The sequence below is a fragment of the Urocampus carinirostris genome, chromosome 10, assembly GCF_059441175.1.
Source record: "Urocampus carinirostris isolate Australia breed hairy pipefish chromosome 10, RoL_Ucar_1.0, whole genome shotgun sequence".
In the NCBI taxonomy this organism is placed as follows: domain Eukaryota; kingdom Metazoa; phylum Chordata; class Actinopteri; order Syngnathiformes; family Syngnathidae; genus Urocampus; species Urocampus carinirostris.
In genome coordinates, this window is record NC_142358.1 from 9,412,463 (window position 1) to 9,433,011 (window position 20,549).

At 37.9% G+C, this 20,549-nt stretch overlaps 2 protein-coding genes across 3 annotated transcripts in view; both read right to left on the reverse strand.

Moving 5' to 3' along the window:
* The window catches only part of relt (RELT TNF receptor), a 28,893-nt gene extending 25,123 nt beyond the window's left edge, over window positions 1-3,770 (reverse strand). For both annotated transcript variants that reach the window (XM_088345410.1, XM_088345409.1), the window contains exon 1: window positions 3,633-3,770. The gene's annotated coding sequence lies outside the window, so the exon portion shown is untranslated. The remainder of the gene's footprint in view (window positions 1-3,632) is intronic.
* Window positions 3,771-11,091: 7,321 nt separating this feature from the next.
* Window positions 11,092-20,549, reverse strand: part of arhgef17 (Rho guanine nucleotide exchange factor (GEF) 17) — a 118,496-nt gene continuing 109,038 nt past the window's right edge. The window contains exons 22-24 of the mRNA XM_088345259.1: window positions 19,501-19,596; window positions 18,333-18,515; window positions 11,092-15,666 (exon numbers count right to left, since the gene is read on the reverse strand). Of these exons, the coding sequence (XP_088201385.1) occupies window positions 15,461-15,666; window positions 18,333-18,515; window positions 19,501-19,596 (485 nt within the window). The 3' untranslated portion in view covers window positions 11,092-15,460. The remainder of the gene's footprint in view (window positions 15,667-18,332; window positions 18,516-19,500; window positions 19,597-20,549) is intronic.

Here is a 20,549-nt window from a genome sequence, read left to right on the forward strand (position 1 = left end):
AAAAATAAACAAACACAGCATTTTTTGTCACGATATCCATTTTTACCAAAAGCTTAAGATACAGCATATCGGATATATTGTCTATGTGAAACAAACTCCATATGCTCTAATTGATAAAAATACAGGGAGCAAAGAGAGCACTCCAGCATAAATATGCAATAAAATAATTCAAATAAAAAATAAAATTGAAATTACTGTTAGGATAAATAAGCGAATATTTCTAAGGTAGTGCCTCTGGACTAGCCTTAGTTGTAATGCAATGAGAAATAGTGCACTGACATTTGCAGCAACATATTCCCAAAATAAGAGTAGAAGAATAAAATATGAGTAAACATATTGATATACAAGAGCAAGATATATACATTTTTCACATTCGTGTGTGCTTGTTTAGTATGGAAATGAGCCTGGAGAAGAAATTGTTTCTCAGCTGTTTAGTGTTTTCATTCAAGGGGTCTGTAGTGTCTGCCAGACAACAGCAGGGCAAAGAGGCTTTGCAGCTTTCCTCTAGAGTGGGCAGAGAGCAGCCCATGATTTTCTGAGCTGTGCTGAAGACTCTTTCCTGTCTGCAGCCACGCTCACAGCATACCAAACTATCTGAATGCTATCCACTGTAGCTCTGTAGGAGGAGACCAGCTTCCGTTCCAGGTTGTTTTTCCTGAACACTCTTAAAAAGTGGAGTCACTGGTTGGGCTTCTCTATCATAGGTCTGGTGTTGACAGATTAGGAGAGGTCATCGAAGAAGTGCACACCCAAAAGTCTGAAGGAGTGGAGTCTTTCCACACAGACTCCATTGACGATGGAGTATAAGTGGAATATAACTTCCAAGGAATTCGTGGAGTCTAGTGTTAATTTTTCATATACATATACCGTTTTCTCCAGCTCCTCTCTGTACGCAGCCTCATCCCCATCAGACTCAAGGCCAGACAAGTTAGTGTCATTGGCAATCTTAACAATTGTGTTTATGGGTTGGGTTGGTGAACAGTCAGAGGTAAAAAGGGTGAACAGAAGGGTTGGTACACATCTTTAGGGTGAGTCGGTACTCAGCGTTAGGGCTGTAGGGGTGCGGTGGTAGAGCTTCACAGATTGTGGGTGGTTAGAAACAAAGTTAAAAATCCAGAGGCAAATTGAGCAAGAAAGTCCTCCGAAAAGGTTTCTCCACCAGTACGCCCTCGCTTTACGTTGTAAATATGTTCCATAACCACCTGTTTTTAGGGAATTTCAGCAAGCAACGCACAAGTTCAGCATCTTCCTTGGCGGAATCTGAGTTCAATCAGATTTAAAAAGGGAGAGTGTGTCCTTTTTAGCGTCTCTTAAAGTAAGAAAACTGATTTGAATTATAAGCAAAAATACATAGACTTTGATATAAACATGCATTCATTTAAATAATCGTATGTCGAAAAATTTGTATTTATTCTACACAACAAGAGGCCCATCTATAAGGAGCTACAATATTGTCTGACATCTTTCTGCTACCGGTACGCCCAAAAACTAAAAACCTTGTGGAAGGCTGGGCAAAAGAGTGAGATGAAAAATAGTGTAATTTGGTCACATTGGGTGCCCGTAGTTTGTACTCTTCCTTGTGCTTTGTAGCACTCGTTTTCGGTTGCAGTACACAATACAGCGACATATAGTGGTCAAAAATTACACCAGGGGTCACCAATCTTTTTGATGCTGAAAGCTACTTTTTGTTAAGATTTGCAAGAAGGGCTACCATTGATAAACATTTCTAAAATAACAACTAATGTTAGTACTATGTTGTTACCATATTGCAATTATTAGAAAATAAACCCACCCCTAAAACCATCATGTAAGTTGGAAATAAAATTTACCAGAAAACCACAATGACCCAACACTGGTGAGCTATTTTCAGAACCAGTCTGCAGGCTACAGAGGTGTTCTTACGGGGCTACCTGGTTCCCACGAGTACCACGTTGGAGACCTCCATTTTTCACAGAGTCCCTTTAAAGCTACTGCTTGCTCCTGCCATACATGTTACACGTACTACTAAACCAGGGGCCAGGAAACTTTTTGACCCAAAGAACCATAAAATCAAAAGTATTTTGATTGTTTTTCCCCGAGACAGTCACCACATCAATTTTAAGACACAATTAAACAAAACCGCCAAATCTGCTCTCCAGACAAAAGCTAATTCTTCAGTGCATTTTATTTCACTTTTTGATGTTAGGTGATTTTATAAAATCTATGAAATAATTATGCCAGAGCCTGTGTCCCATATGAATATAAATATACCACTTAAAATTAATCTCCCTCCCGCAGTTACTTATGAGTGTATGTGTGAGGCACAGTTTGACTGTCATTGTCATTTTTGTCCTAAAATAGTGGTTTCAAAACAAGGTGCATGCAAAGTAATTTTGCTAAGATGTCCAAAAATTCTGCAAACAAGGAAAACAACGAATTTACCTCCAGTGCAGTCAGCACTGGACGAATCAACTAGAGTGTGTGCGCCCTGGCAATAGCTCCGTCCATTCCTATCGCTTACTCAATCATATTGCTCTAGTTGCTTTGCTAGAGCTTCTTGGTAAGACTTTATTTTGGTTTAAAGTTTCTTCTGTGCCTTTTCATCATAAAGTGTTTCAACAAGGAACATAAATAATTTAATGAGCGTCCATATAAAGGATTATTTAGCGATTTACAGACAAAACGGGGTCTGTTGTGGCGACACCTTGACTGTTAACGTTAGTTAAAATTGTGTCCTATATATATTGGACAAAAACACAAGTATTATCTCAGTTCTACAATTGACTATAATAAAAAAAAACTACGCAATTTCTATTTTATCTCCGAGCCATATGTTCTCATGAAAAGAGCCATACATAGCTCGTGAGCTTATAGGTCCCGACCAGTGTTAGAACCACAATGGTGACGTATTTGGAAAGGATATAGTAGACTAGAGCCACGGGCTTTACCGACCCCAACCCCTGACGACAAGAGTGTGGCGTCAATGTCGAATAATGTGTTTAATGCTTATGATTACTTTGACAGTTTTAGGTACAAACGCGGACTGCAACGGGATACTGAAGAAAAACCAACTCGCATTTAGAATATAACGCAGACATCAATTCAAAATTCAGTGACAAGTCTGTGGATAAACCTTATTCTCAACATAGGAGTTTCCTTGATGAATCATTATACACCTGTTAAACTTAAACGCACCACAGCAACACGCATATGAACGCATCACACTATGGCCACGGACGAAACAAACTATTCTATACTATTCTTAAAGCGTATTTGGTGCACTTCAGGTTGAATACGTTATAAATGTCTATCTGTGACATCTCAGGAGGTCAAGAGATCGCAGTTTCGAATCCCGGCTCCTCCGTGTTACATGTCAAAGTGTCCTTGGGTAAGAAACTGAATCCCCAATGCCCCCAATAAGCAGGTTGGCGACTTGCATGGCAGCACGGCCACGCTATTGGTGTGTGAGTGTGTGTGAATGGGTAAAGCGCTTTGGGAAGTCTTCGTTGACTTGAAAAGCGCAATATAAAATGCAGATCGTTTCATGAGTACGTTACCCCAAAAAGTAATCAATGCAGCTCAAAACAAACCATGAAGCAAACACACAACACAGCCCCATTCGAAAACAAAAGTGAGAAAGTAGTCAAACTTACCAGTTTTACTGAATAAAAGTGTTTGAAATTCAAAGTTCCGCCACGAATGTGACTACATACGGTGGGGCTGGTTGATTTTGTTAAGGATGAAAACCGACGCCGGTTATGGACCCTCCCTCTCTATCCCGGGCTTCGCTCTCATTTGTGGCACGGAGCATGAGCACTGCCTACGTCATCTACAAGCGATGACGCGTTCACACACACAACACAATGAGTTCGAGTTTTTTTTCTCTCCCATTTCAGGCTTCAAATCTTAAGCTTAAAAACAGTAAATATTGATCTCTAAAGGCGATGGGCTCAGAGGTCTGTGATATCAGACCCTGAAGAAGAGACAGCATTGTGACAACCGAAGTTCAAACTGGGCGACATCACTTATGGAAATGTTCAAAGCAGGAATGGGATACAAGAAGATTTCGTTACCTTTACACATCTCCTAGAGCACTGTGCGAGCAATAACATAAAAATGCAGAGAGCATATCTACCAAGACGTTGCCGTCCCTCTAAACCTTCGGCCCAACTAGGAGAAAATGAATCAGAGAAGCATCCAAAAGGCTTATGATCACATTGGATGTTCTCGAGGCATTCACAGCTGAGCTGAGACGATCTGTGCATTAGACAACTATTAGTCAGACTCTGAATAAATCTGTCCTTTATGAAAGAGTGGAAAGAAGAAAGCCGTTTCCAAAAGACTAGCATAAAAAGACCTCTGAAGCCACATTGGAGGAACGAATAACATGTGGAACATTGCGCTCTTGTCAGATGTTACACAAATTGAAATATTTAGGCTGAAAGCAAAGCTTTTAAGTTTGGTGTAGGAGTAACACTGCACATCACCCTGAAAACATCATCCCTACTGTCAAACATGGCGGTGGCAGCATTATGCCCTGTTTTTTTTCCCTTCAGCTTGGAGTAAAAGATCGTTACATTTGATGGGGGAAAAACGATTTAAATAAAGGGCAGTACCAGCAGAAAATCTGTTGGAGTCTACAAGAGACCTGAGAATGGGGCCCAAGTTCACCTTCCAACAGGGCAACCACCCTCAACATAAAGCAAACTCGACAATGGAATGCTTTAAAACTAACAATATAAAGGTGTTTGATTGGCCAAGCCAAAGTCCAGACCTCAACCCTATAAAGCATTTGTAGAAAGATATGAAAAATTCATGCGCACAAACAATTACCATCAAACCTTAAAGGAACTTGAGGTGTATTATAAGAAAGAATGGGAAAACATTTCTGTTTCAGGATGTGCAAAACCTATAGATATATTCCCCCAAATAATTAGGGCTGTGATTGCAGCAATAGGAGATTGTACAAAGTATTAACTCAAAGGAGGTCAATATGTTTACACCTAAGTCATATTTTTTTTATTTTCTGACACAATATGAAATGTTGGATGAATTTGGTTTCTTGTCATGATTGTGTCTCACATGTTGATTCTTAGAAAATTTCTTATAATCTATAAATGAATCCTGAAATATGGGGGCGGTGGGGGCGTGGCTTTTGCAAGGGTGTCGATCTAAATATGTGGAACTATATATGTATATATATATATATATATATATATATATATATATATATATATATATATATATATATATATATATATAAATAATGCTAATTCCCCTTATAGAGATCAAAGCCAGCAGAGAAGCTTATACAGACTCATTCATTTGCAGGTAAATTGCACCAGTTTACTCATTACTGTTATTATTTATATTTTCTCATATATATAAAAAGGATGATGTTGGTTGAAATTCAGACTAAAGAAAAATATGTTGAATTCATTGTAAACGTTAAAAAAACACTATACGATCTCTTGTTAAAAGTATCTTGTTAAAATGGATGTAAAAATGTATTGTGATGGTTGATATTCTAAAATGTATTTTATGTACCGTAAACTGAAAAGAAAGCTCTTTGATATGTTTTGGGCAGTCTACAACGAGCTGCCAACGAGATCAAAGCCAGCAGAGACGCTTAGCACGTGTTGTGTTGTGAATGTGGATCTTTGGTGGGACAGGTACAACGTGGTTACACACATATATATATATATATATATATATATATATATATATATATATATATATATATATATATGTGAATGGCTGGCAACCAGTTCAGGGTGTCCCCTGCCCACTGCCCGAAGATAGCTGGGATGGGCTCCAGCACGCCCGTGACCATACTGAGGATAAGCGGTGCAGATAATGAATGGATGGATGGATATATATATATATATATATATATATATATATATATATATATATATATATATATATATATATATATATATATATATATAAAATATATATTATATATTATATATTATATGTTATATATTATATATTATTCGTTGCCTTCCTGTTTATAGCGTAACACATCTTCAGAATTTACTCCTACGAAGAACAAAGATTTTACAATAACCCTTTAAAGCACAAATATTGATCCAGGTGGGTCATAGTCATGTCAACAATATGAAGAGTACATTGAAAGGACAGTGTGTATTATTTAACCACTAGATGTCGCTACACAGCACAGAATAAGCAATGAACATACTCTATAATGTGGTGAATTTTGGTCTTTTTTTTTGGGTAAAAATACTTTTGCAAAACACCATGCCTGAAAAAAAACCTTTGGCGAATACCCAGAAATGGAGAAGGATATCTTGAAGAGGTTTGAAGCCCAATGACTAAATGGATATAAAGAGTTTTCGAAAAATGTTCATTGTCAAACTTTCAAGATTGCATAAACAAAGAAATATTGAGATTCACAGATTCCACAAGTCGGTGTACCCGTTTTATCCTCTTTCTTTAATTATTTGGCTAATCCAAAGCATTTTAGGGGGTTGGCCTCTATGCGAGTATATATAGTAATTTGTAACTAGAGTTACTTTCAGAGTGATAAAATACCTTTTGGTGTCAGTAATTACAGTTGTAACTGAGTTACAATTTAAAGAAGTATCTCGTAACAGTAACTAATTTCATTTTTTTAGCAACGCGCCCAACACAAAATTGGTGATATAGCGTCTCAAAAAAAAGAGTGTGAGCCACGGCTACTTTTGCTACAATCAAAAATTATTTGTAACAGGTCAGTTGAAAACACGGATTAAGAGGAAACTGGTTTCCTCCTGATCCGTTCTTTTTTTCATTGATTGAGACGAGGCAATTTTACAAAGATTGGAGAGGGCTGTCCAGATTTGTGTCCTCATTGGTGCCCCGATCACCCATGCAGTTAAGGGTATCTGTGAACCGTGAACCGTGAGTTGACACAACGACACAATTGGCCTTTCACGCAGAGAATATTCTACAGCTTCTTTTGAATGTTACTAGCAAAGAGAGTAAGATACATTGAAGCTTTTGTAGCAATGGTGAGGACAAACACTTCCCGGTATTCCAGCATCCTTTGCACCTACTGCCTTTTCGCACAAGGGTGGGCAAAGTGTTTGAGTGGCAAGGCCGCATTAGGTTAAAAAAGGGACAGGAGGAGAGAAAATAATTGATTTTATTTTTGTATCTACCGATTCAGTCTTGATTATGATACCTTGGCAAATAATGTAGTCTTCGCAGCCAATCAAAAAATATAGTTTTAGGGGCATTGTTTTACATAAAGTATTCTATTCAGGCAAAATTACACAATAACGAAAAAATGGAGATACGTCTTTTTCAAACATGCATTTACATATACAAGTACATCACATTTCTGTTTTTGTTTGTTTATAAATAAAACATTTAATCAAGTTAGTTTTGAAATTCTCAGAATTAAAACAATTTTTACTAGAATGGCTGTTTCCTATTCGAGCATTACCCGCATTGAGATTCGAAACCATTTTCAGGTAGCACTTTACCTTATTCTGGCCTGGGAAAGTAGACTGTCTTTCTGGGAAAGATGCTGAGTCAGCAGAACTAAACATGCCAGGTCAGGTTTAAATGATGGTGTTAATATTCAATATCATTCCGGACTGAAAGAGTAAAATGTCTTTCTGAGAAAAATTGTTGAGTCAACAAAGCAAAAGTATTTTTCACATCGACGGTAATCTAGACTGCCTGTCTAATAGATGGTGGTCATATCTAGACTCCTTCCTTCTTTCAGGTGGACAGACACACAAACAAAAAACAAAAAACAAAAAAACAATTATGGGACAACGGCGGCAGTTGGGCACGCTCTCAACCAGCTGACGTTTGCATTCTGGCGGAGGCGTACAGTTCCGCTACCCTGGGTAACCTCCCCCTCCCAACAGGGTTACCCGCCTCCGTGGCCGCTGGTCTGTCGGCCAGAGCCAAAAAGGATGGGAAGGGTGCGCTGGATTTAGGGGTCAGGGCGAGCGGTCGTCGCGGAGACGCTGGGCCGTCGCTGGCGGGGTTCGGTTCCACCGCGTGGTGAATGTGTCCCCTTCGGGTACGTCGCGTTCTCAAGTAAAAGCTTGTGCAATATGGACTTTATTTTGTACTTTGTGATGCAATCCATAGATAACGTCTCAGGAAACATTCACCTGTTGCTGAACCTAAAGCCATAAATGTTATAGAAATATTGCAAATGACTGTTATAATATTCCTGAAAAAACAAAAACATATTTGCGATCATAGGAAAACATCTGAAAGTGTGCAAGTGTCCCTGGTTTGAAAAAAACAACAAACTCATACTTTGTAGAACATCATCTGAAAGCCGTTGTAGTTACACTGGGGAAAAAAAGGGAAAACAATCATGTTCCACTGGCAGATCATTCATTTTATGTTTCCCTCACCAACAATTTTATCTTTATAAGGACACTGTGTATTATTTGACTCCTAGATGTCCCTGTTGTATGTAGTGCAACTGAAAGTGAGTGTTATACAGCAGTGTTCCCCAACCTTTTCTGTACCATGGACCGGTCTAATGCATGACAATATTCTCGCGGCCGGCCCAATAACAACACAAGCGATAAAAAAGCATAATGGCCCAGCGTTGCCGGGCTCGACGTTGCCGGGCATTCTACTTGGTCAAGGCTGTTGTGGCCGTGGTTTGTTGAAAAAGCGCCAGGGAGCCACTAGGGGATCCAGAGCCGCTTGAACATGAAAGCAGATGTTTATCGATTGTGTTGGTATTTACTGGAGGTGGCTTGACACGAAACACAGCTAAAAACACTCCCAGAGGCCTAAATTACTTTTGTGTAAATTTTCTCAAAAATCGATTCGGCCGTTTTGGAGCCTTGAAGTCACGCACCAACACATACAGACACAGACACAGACACAGACAGACACACACACGCGCTCACACGCATTTCGGGCTTTATAAATAAATTTAGATTAGATAGTATTGATAATAATAATTACGAGCCTAAATCCTCTGTCTAATCACTAGACCACCAAGGCTGTAGATGACATAGGAAAGGGTAATCGTTTTATTTTTTCATTATCACACTAATTTTACTCACGGTACCTGATGCAAATATTACAGAATGAAGAAAACAGAAAATTGTCCCAATATATATTAATCGCAAAAGAGAAGGACTATGGAGTATCTGATGATGAATCAGACATTGAAGAAAATTAAATAAATACATTATACATTTTTATTTTGGTAGAGTGTTCATAATATACTGTACTGTACGTTGTGAATAAATGATTCTAATAATGACCTCACATATTCAATAATGTGATACTGAGAATAGAAATGGTGTGATGATGAGACAAAAGCTAAAGCCTTTTTCCATGTCATCTATCGCCTTAATGGTCAACTGCGATCCAAGTTTGATTACTGCTGCATCCAATCTTGTCCAAACGTGATCAAAGATAATTAGCGACTGATCTATCATTGCTCAAATACGGCAATTTATTACCAAATAAATGTGGTACAAGCAAAAAAAGCAGGGCAACTGTTTTTTCTGTCTGAGTGGCCTGGTCCCAAACGACTCACAGGCCAGTTCCGGTCTGTGGCTTGGTGGTTGTGGACCACTGCTATTAAGCACAACAAATGGTGAAACTCCAGAGACTCAAAGCTTAACAGATAGATGGTGAACAATTGAGTCAGCTCCCTGTAGAGCCTCATGTTATGTAAAATAAATACAAATTACTTGACCTAGGAGTATTTGAAAACAAGGTACATCTTATATGATAGTTTGTATATTTTTGTTATTATTCAGTTAAATGTCTTTTTATTAATTGAATTAAGTTTCTTTTTACCACTCACGGTTTGCGGATTGCAGATGCAACTCTGGGCATCTTTCTCCTGTGTTGATGGTTTTTAGACTGTGTTTAGGTCTTGGCAAATATGGCACCAGTCCATTCCTTGATGTTGGCTGGCTAACTATTTTTCTGTCTTCCTCTCCTCCTGTCCTCTTCGACTGTGCCCTAGAGAATAATCTTGGACAGTCCTGATGATCTAGTGATGTGATCATACCACTGCAATTGTCGTCTGAGTACAGTTACCATTTCTTCGCAGGGTCCAATGTGCCCTCTGATTATGTTGCACACTATTACGTTTGTCACAAAGGCTATGTAGCTGATGCCTAAAAGTTGCTTGTAGCATCTAACCTCCATGGCCTGGAATTTCCTCCATGTCTTGCAAGAATAAAGGAAGATCTAAGTAACCAGCACTTGCCTAATTCTGATCTTTGATTTCACTGCAATGTTTTTGTACCTCGAGATGGGTTTAGGTCTGGAAAGTTGGCTGTGGTTTGAGCTATGATTTCTAGTTTGACCCCTCTTCTGATGCGACAGCTCCAACATATTTACATTCGGTGACAGGTTCAAGATATGGGTGGTTGGTGATGTTTGTAGTAATACCTTGGGGTTTTTTGGTCATCACTTTAGTTTTTTTCCGTGCTGATTTCCACCCCTTACTGTGTGGATGCTTTGTCCAGGTGATTGACCGGACTTATGATTTCTTGCTCTTCCCCTGCTAGTTGGGCAATATAATCAGCAAAACAGAGGCTAGTGACGTTATGTCTCCCAATCCTTACTGTATCTTTAACTGGGTCCAGGGATTCAGTCATGAACCACTCCAGAAAGATGTTAAATAAAGTTGGGGAGAATGCAGCCTTGTCTCACACCAACCACGCTCCAATGGTACTACTGATCAGTACCGCTCTGTTGGCCTTGGCATACAGCTTTTCAATGGTCTGAAATAGTTTCTGGCCCATGTTGTACTTACATGTGGTGGCCCAAGAGGTGGCCAGCCATAATCTGTCAAATGCCTTCTTAAAATCCACGAAAACGTAAAAGAAGTTTCTCTGGTGTTGATGAAACTTCTCATAAAGGATGCGCTAATTTAATATTAGCTTGTGTTGTTCCTTTCCTCCCTGAAACCTGTGTATTTTACCGATAGATTGTGCTAAATACGACACAATATATCTTTAAGATGATTTTAAGTAGAAAGTGCAAAATCAAACTTATGAGCAAACTTAACTGTTGTTTTGAAGTATAATATAAAATGAACCATGAGAGGTATCATCACAATGGTCATTCTGAAACAAAAACACAAGTGGCACCAGTGAACACATTTATTAACAAGTATGATTTAACCATGACTAAAGAAGAAACGGTAAACAGAGGAAGTGACATAGGACGACTACAAAATGTCGAGCAATTGCACCTGTTACAATTGTTTACTCCTTTCAGACATCCATCATGTTGTAAACACAATCAAAATTCAAATGGACTACCACATGAATGGCACAATTACTTTTTTGCCTGAATGACAATAGAGGCTATCTCATCTCTTTTCTCTGGGAACTGGTATAATCTACAGTTGCGCCAACCATGCATCCTAAGAATTACCGGAAAAAAGGGACAAACAAAAAGCTTTACACAAATATATAAAAATATGCCGTCCAACTCATATCAACAATTAAGGACCTTGAGTGCATTATTTACAGAAAAAGGCCACTTCTCTCAATATTTACAACAAACAACGTTGCACGCTAGGCACAGGGACGTTACATCTAAGCTAAATATGTTTAAGGGATTATCTTTTCCATTCATGTTAAGGTGAACTTAATAAGCGTAAAATGTGCCGGAAGAGAAACGATGCTTAAGAATAAAATTTGGGTTAAAGTAAATAACTTGGTGTCCCAATCATCAAGTGCTGATTGTTACTTTTTGTTTTCTGAGTTGAAAACGTAGTTGAATTGTAAAACACAACAGAGGTGCAGAGAGGATATAGATCCAACCTGGTCTGTTTAATAGCTTTTCCAACCAGCTAAACTGTTTTCGGCTGTGATAACACAATTTGCACAATAGGTTTCTAATTATCCATTTGCCTTCTGCAGCAATTGGCAAACAAAACGCACTCTCAGAACACTAGAATACTGCCTGCTGGAAATTGGCCTATATACACATATCTAGATGTTGCACGAAGAACCAGCAGCTAAAATAGCCAATTACCACGTTAACAATATTTGGGTTGTATTTCTGATTTATTTCATGTTATCTTCATTTAAAAAAAAAAAAACAGTGCTTTTCCTTTAAAAATAATGACATATCTAAGCGGCCCCAAATGTTTGAACAGTAGTGTATATGATTAAAATAAACATAAAAACAGCAGGTGGAACACGCTAGTTAACATTTGGAGAACGCTGAGACAGGTTCTATTCGACATCAGGTTAGGCGGATAATTCATTAACTACCAAGCAGATATCAACAATCCGCTTAATCCACTTAGGCTTCAGCTCCTCCCACCTCACCTAACACTGACAGGCCCAGATGGCCCATGGTGCGATTTCTCGGCTTGGAGAAATCCCAAATGATCAGCGCTAAACCGCAAATCCTCCAGGCTACGCTACGAAAGTTAAGATACATTCACCTGCCCTTTACTTCCACTGGCAGCTGTTAAGAGTGCGTACATGGCTTAACTTCTAGCCTTCTAAAGGCACGTGAGGGTGCTAAGCACTTTTCCTTTTGACCTACTCAAGATCTAACACTTGTGCTAATGAACTAAAAAACAGCAGGTGGGAATGACACACACTGAAATATCTAAACATTAAATTTATGCTTTTGCTGTTTGTTTTTACACGCAATGCACTTTTTATATGTTAAAATTGGGAACCTGTGTGGCAACATGACATTAAGCAGGCATGAAAATGGTCAGTGGTTAAAAAGGTGAAAAGGGTATGGAGGAATTATGTTTTGATACGGTGTACAACCCAAAAAAATATAGAGCCTTGTCGATCCACTCTGTGTTTCAGTGAGCTACAGGGGGTACCACACACACATACACCTTGGGGTTATGGCACAAAACCAAAATAAGGGATTACGCCTGGATATTCCGCATAGATACGTGGCACTCCTACTGTCTATCGTGTGAAATAATAATCGGTTTTATAACCTTTCCATAGACTTCATTGATATGTAGCATTATTTTAGGGCGGCAGTAGCTCAGGAGGTAGAGCGCTCGTTTTGGGATCAAGGGATCCCAGTTCGAATCCCGGCTTGTCCGTGTTACATGTCGAAGTGTCCTTGGGTAAGACACTGAACTCCTATTACCCCCAATAAGCAGGTTAGCGCCTTACATGGCTGCAAGGCCGCTATTGGGAAATGTGAAGCACACTGTAAAGCGCTTTGGGAAGTCATTGACTTGAAAAGCGCTATATAAATGCAAATCATTTCATTTCATTTCATTTCATTTTAATTATCCTGCACTCAAATTTTACATGTAAGCGATATTGTAATTTTATTAACCTCTGTTGGCTGTAAATTTGTAAAGCATTTTATAATAATCCATGTAGTATATTCAATGATGTTAGGCCTTGTGTTGTATTGCTGTGAAAATTAAGAATGCTTGTCAAATGGTAATCGGAGCTTTGATGAATATGTATAGTATTGCTGTTTTTTAAATCGTTAAAAGGGACACAAAAACAAAGATGGTATAAATGAAGTCTTCGAAATCTTTGTCATATAGTATAGTATAGTATAATATATATATATATATATATATATATATATATATATATATATATATATATATATATATATATATATTTATATATATATGTGTGTGTATTCTTTTTTAAGCATTAAGAAAAATGATTTCCTTTCCCACTTCCAGTAAATGTAGTTGTTGATCATGTGCTGCAGTACAGGATTTACAGACTTCATCTTTATTAGCAATCTACGATGACATTGTCGTATGCTACCAGGTATTGAGATGGTCCGGATTACAGCCAAAGTGGACAAGACGAGATCGGTCTATGAAAAAAAAAATATTCCTGTAAAAAATTTGTTATCTGGTGTACATAGTTCAAAATGATCCAAAAATGTATAAAATACACGAGGGAAACGTATTGGTTGAGAGGTGTGAGACCAGTTCAATCTGCACTTAACCAGCCTGGATTTCTTGATTCTACTTTCGCTCAATTCCACTGCTATACTCAATACAACATGCTCTGGTCCCTATTGTAATGTTTTCACATCCATTTGTATGCCAAGAAATCAAAAATAGAAACTCATCAAATAAATCAATAGTTTGTTGGCAGTTTAGTTTTCGATGTAGGGATTTTATTAACTGTAAAAATCAATCTTAGCAATTGGCATCCTTCGAGTTTGTTTTCTTTCTAATCTATTTATTATGACATATGGGAATTAGTTGACCATTCTCTCCCTGATTGTCTAGAAACGAACTTTGGTTTGATTTATTCTTTGCTTTATCGGTTATGGGCGGTGACCCTCACTTTAAACGTAACAGTTGCACGGCCCAACATGCAAATACCTTTGCGTGAACGACACTGATTATAATTCAAAATCACCACCTTAAACACTCTATTCGCACTGCGAAATCTCACCATACCCCCCCAAAAATGTTTTGCCCTTGAATCTACACAATTCACGTGGGTAACACTTTTTGACTCAAAAATGGACATTTTCGCCGAAAGGAGAGAGATTTTCATGCCTGATGAAGTGATGTCAGCCCCCCCCCCAAAAATGCTTTACATTTCTTGTTGCTCACTGTGCCGAGCTTGGACTCATTACCGTGCCGGGGAATTATCTCTGCCACCTTTTTGTACCTCTACTTCGAAAGAAAAGGTGAATGCTACATTTTCTATATATTAAGTGCTGTTCAAAACCATAAATACTGTACACAACTATCTTCATCTTCTACTTGGTAAAACTTGAAAAGATCTTGCTCCAAAAGCAGCAATCTATGAGCCAAATTCTCTTCCTGGCAGATGATCCTTACACTATTATTCAAACTAACATTAAGAGAAGGCTTTGGCATAATGGTGGTAATACACATTAGTTTTTTTTTTGCCACTGACACCTAGGTTGAAAATAACTATTGGAGAAAACCACACTTTTACAATAAGTGGACCATCATTTCATTCATAGCCAAACAGTGTCTATATACCTTCCAAACACAAGTTTGGATCTTACAAAGTTATTGACATTTTGGGATTTTTGCTATTTGCCGGTTGCATCAATCTGACTTTAATGCCCAACTTCATTGCTAAATTTTCTTCATTGATAATCAGCATCTCGTGGCTAAATACAGTACAAAATTATATCTCGCTATAATGTGCAATGCTGTGTAACATTCTGTTTCCACATGATATTAGCGTATATGTGTCCTCTTTGATGTCATTGTAAAAAAATAAAATATGTTTTCCAAGGATTCATAGCCTTGATGCACGTATGAGCCGAGCAGAACCAAAACGACACCAACATCAGGAGTAAGATCTTAAGCCCAAGCCCGAACAGACCCGAATTTCAGGCTAGGTTGGGCCCAAAATGGCAATCATTACTTTTGGGTCAGGGCAGGCTAGATTTTTAGGCCTGATCTTACCTCTGACCAACATACACAAGGCTGGAGAACTCAGATGCAAAAAAGATTTGGGGCTTAAAGTCCAAACTGAGTTTGATAAACTCAGACTCTCCAAAGCAAAAGATGGTTGGTGCTATCATCTCGTCCGATGGTTTCGCTGCTGTTATTAAGTCTGAAGTCCTCGTAGCCGTCCCCGCCCGATATGACAAGCTGATTGTTTTTTGTTGGCAAGTGGGCCGAAGCCCGGCGGCGAGCTGAATTGTGCCTTTGAAGGTTGCTGTCCACGACGCCGTCCTGCGAAGGTTTTCCTTGAAACAAAACAACACAAAATGTTCTTTTTCTGGCTTTCTGTTTTAGAAATTCTGGCTTTTTCTCAAGATAAAAGGACACTTTTCAGGCTTTTTGGTTGTTGCCAGCAGTGCTGGGAGTAATGCCTACAATAGGATGTGTTCCTGGACTGCAATTATTTTCTCTAGGGAACGAGTCCTCTAAGGCGTTATTAATAACATTTTGTAATTCAACTGTCATTACAACATGGTTACTGCGCTACTTTTCAAATCATATCGTGAACTACGGCGTCTTTTATCTCATCTTGGATCCTCCTCCAATCACAAAGCGAAATACAGCCCTCAATCCAACCAGCAACACAACAATGATTGCAGCAGCAAAAAAGGACAGGGCTGTTTGTATCAACATACAGAACATCACTGAATTCAGTAATGGTGGCGCCGTCTCAAACATTATTTCTCCCGACTGATGTTCTGATATTCTCCCTACCGTACATACTCACATCCAAGTCGTATTTACAAGAATTAAATAAAATACTGAAATTAGAGGGGCAGGGGCGTAGTTTATATGAAAACAAAATACCAACGGAGAATCAATGGGGCAAACGTCAGCAGTCTTGGGGCTTTTTAATTTACAAAACACACCATGCCTGGAGGAATAATGAAAACGTCTTGGACATTACCTAGAAATGAAGGAAATCTTCGAGTGGTTTGATGACAAAAGACAAAATGGATATGGAGTGTCTCGGTTGTGTTAGGTTGCAAGCTCTCAAGATTGAATAACCTAAGAAATATGAAGCGTTCACCTCTTCCACAGGTTGGTGTACATATTTTCTTCATTTTTTAAATTATGTGAGTATTTTTAAGCAGTTTTAGGGGGTCGGCTTCAACATGAGTATATATAGATGAATATGTAACTAGATACTTTACTTACTTTTAGGTGTCAATAATCGGGGAGTAACACATTTACCTTTTGAACAAAGTAACTAGGTAACTGTAACTCATTATTTTTTTCAGTAACGCGACTAACACTGGTTGCCAGACAGTTCATCAACAGGCTTACATTTTCAGTCCCTTAGATCCTGCTCAGTTAGAGTCAATCAGATGAGAAAAACAACAAAAGCAACAATATAACTACAAATCCTGTATCTTTGATGGTCAGAAGTTTTATGAGTTACGACAAACAATTTCAGTCCTTTTTAAAGCCTATTCTTTGAGTGTGGTTAAGTTGCAAACTTTTATTATCTGCTTTGAACCTTGTTTTCACATTTGTGGGTTATTATCAGAGATAGTTTTATACCACAGTTTTTTTTAAATATCAGTAAGAGCTATCATCAAGTCTTCAATAGTGAGTTGTGACTATTAAGAATAGGACCCCATAACCGTGATCTCTAGTTATTTTAATACACAAACAATCCTGGAAAAAACAAGTTCAAAAAACGACATAATGTATATCTCCCATTATAGTAGAGCTGTCAAACTAATTTTTAACAAGGGCCACGTCAACGTAATGGCTGACCGCAAAGGGCCTGATGAAACCTAAAAGTGGAACTGTAAAACAACTCTAAATGTATTACTTAATCAAGTCATAAACATTACTCATGCATTAAAAGATATATATATATATATATATATATATATATATATATATATATATATATATATATATATATGTTTTCTAATATATCACGAAATCCTCTCGGACGTTTGAGATAATTCCTAAATTCCACTCATGGGTATTGTTTTGGTCACGACATTGAGCCATCAGTGCATGGGTATAGTAGTCGATGGGAATTGTAGGAAATGTAGTTTTTGGCCTACCTGGGCCATTGCTTCAAGTTGCTCAGACATTTTAAGCCCCATGGACCATATAAAATTATGTGGTTGGCCACATTTTTCCCAAGGGCCATGAGTTTGACACATGTGTATATAACTTTACCCCCTTTAAAAGTTAAGTGCAACTTTGGATTCTTGAAAAAATGTGTTGTTTCTGTTTTTAAAAGAGCCACTAGAAGGCAGCCAATCCCTGCGTTGGCAAATAGTCTTATACCTAATAACTTTATTTTCTTGCATCCCAAAGCGCATTGGCATTAGCAACATTTTACTAAAAAGTATTATTATTATTATTTTTTTTAACTATTTTTGTTTTAACTTATTTTTGCAGAAAAAAAGAGTTTTTTTTCTCACAGGAAAAATTCAAATAATAATTAAAATGAGAACATTTCTACAATCCCCAATGTTCGAACATTTTGTTTATCAATATCTAACAAGAAAACAAGTGGTGAAAATATATGAAATACATAAAAACGATGAAAAATATATATTTATATCTTGCCTCTAACATTAAAAGACGGTTATTTATATCTTATTCATCAACTTATTTCGGAATTCCTGATGCGAAATGATATTTCACAACTTTTATTTGCACTATTGTGTCAAATTAGGCCAGTCTCTAAACACTACCTTGTAAACATTTTTGCCCATTTATCCTGGCATACTTTAAGCTAATTTTTCCTTTTTAAGTCTTTATTATGTATTTCCCTGGAGTGCCATGACTAAAAATGTTCACTACATTGTTACAAATGACAACACAGACAATTTCTTTCAATAATAATAAAAGTAAGTAGAATTATGTGCAATGTATTTATGGCGAAGTAAAAATGAAACAACGTAGCACTTAAATCTACCTGTTGAATCCGAGGACGGAGGACGGAAGTTCATTCCCAAACCTTCAGGTAGGTCAACAGACGTCAGGAATCGAACGTGACCCGTGTGCCCGTGGGCAGAACCCATTGGAACTAGCGGGCTTTTAAACGCATTTGCGCCTGTTCCAGAACTCACTGCTGGGATTGGCAATGTGAGCACAACACCTGAAATGTAAAAGAAAGATAAAAATGGCAGTATTATTTGACATAAATAACTGAAATAACTTTATGTAGCTTCATGCCAATTTCTCAATGTGGTATTTTGCTCCAATGACCAGTCTGTGACAATTCCAGCACAAGCTTGTGCTCCAACTTTCACCACCTACTATCTTGTGAAAACGGCTACACGCATCTACAATGTTGGAACCCTTCAGAGTAAATTTGTTTTCTCAGCTAGGTTTGTCATAGTGATACAATTAGCGTTTATCAAGTGAACCACATTTAAAAACGTAATTATAAAAAATAGTTGTTTGATTACCACACCCTTTACGGTGGATCTACTTTTGTAACCCAGGAGATTTCATAAAAAGAAAAGGCTCAGGGGAGGGCCCTCAGAACAGGTTGAGATTTATTATCAGGGGTTTGCTTGTAAGTTTAAATTCCATTGATGTCTTCCCTACATTTAATCACACTGCCAGATCAGGTAAAATTTATCTTTTGATGTCTATACCCATCAGTGGCACTGACTGGGTGCTAAGTTTATTTTTAATTTTGGACACTTGCAAATGAGATAGTATCTATATATTATCTATATATTATCTATATAGTATGTATATATATATATATTTGACTATTATAGCGGCTTTTTGTTGGTTATTTTGACTATTATGCATTTTTTACATTGTTGTCCCTGTCAGCCAATAATGTTGATGTTCTTTTATTTCTTCACCCTTTAGGGCATATCTGCTTTCGTAACCTAGGAAATGTATTAAAAAGAAAGGGCTGAGGGGGGAGGCCTTTTAGAACAGGTTGGAGTGTCTTATTGGATTGGGTCCTCTCCTGTTCTCCTTGCAAGCTTAAAATCCATTAATGTCCTCTTTCCTTATTTTGAATGTTTACTAAAGGGTAAACTTATCACCGGAGAAAAATATGTGTTAGTCTCCCTGCACTGATTCTAAAGGAATCAAAATGCTGCAATCATTGTTTGTACCTGCGCTGGTGCCGATCCATAGGAGATCCTTACAGGCCAGCAGTGCTGTGATCCTCAAGCAAGCGGCTTTGTGCTGCCTGATGATTGCATCTGCACCTGGAAAGAATTGTTTTCAGTGTCATGGCACTTTAGGGTAAAACATGTAAGAAAAATATGATAAAATAAAAGGGTGTTAAAAGATTTAAGACTGTCAGAATAAAAAAAAACCAATATATACAACATGGTGCTTAAAACAGGGGTCAGGAACGAATGGCTTGCGCGCCACATATGGCTCGTTCTATGAGTACATTTGGTTCAGAGATAAAATAAACACAAAATTAATCTTCTCTGTGACAATCTAGTTTTAGTTTATGCGAAGCCAAAATAAAATAACAAGAAGCTTCATGTTCTGTCCAACATATGAAGAGAAAAGTTTTAACTACAGTCTACACTCACGGTGTTACACCAACAGACACCATTTTGGCTGTGCGTCATGAAGGCAGTGCTTTTTAACCACTTTGCCGAGGCATGGCAATTAACAAAACGTGCTGTGGGAAATTGTCCAATTTGTGTCCCTGTGCGGTCTTGTAAAAGCTATCTCTTATTTGCATTTACTTTTACCAGAGATGCAACTTCATCGACTGGTACTGTTCTGCGGGATTTTTTTCAATGGAATAAATGTGCCTTGGCTCAAAAAAGTTAAAAACAATGCTCTAAGAAATTATTTATATGGAAGCTCACTTAACAATCTATGTTCCCACTTGAGACACTGATGAAAACCCAGAGAACCCAAAAATGCCAGCCAAGTACACAGAGCAATTTGATTGATTGGGCGGATCTCAGCACACATAAAACACTCCCTCAATACATATGTATCCTTCTTGTTTGCAATATTTTGTGACATTTTTACAGAAGAACTCTGTTCACATCTTGTTCTGAAACTATAATTTACAACAAAAGTGACAGTCAAAATATTTTGATTTCATGGCTCTGAGACAAAAAGGTTCCCGACCCCTATCTTAGAGTCTCGTCCCAAGTTAAAATGAAAAGTGGGGAAAAAAATGCAGTCT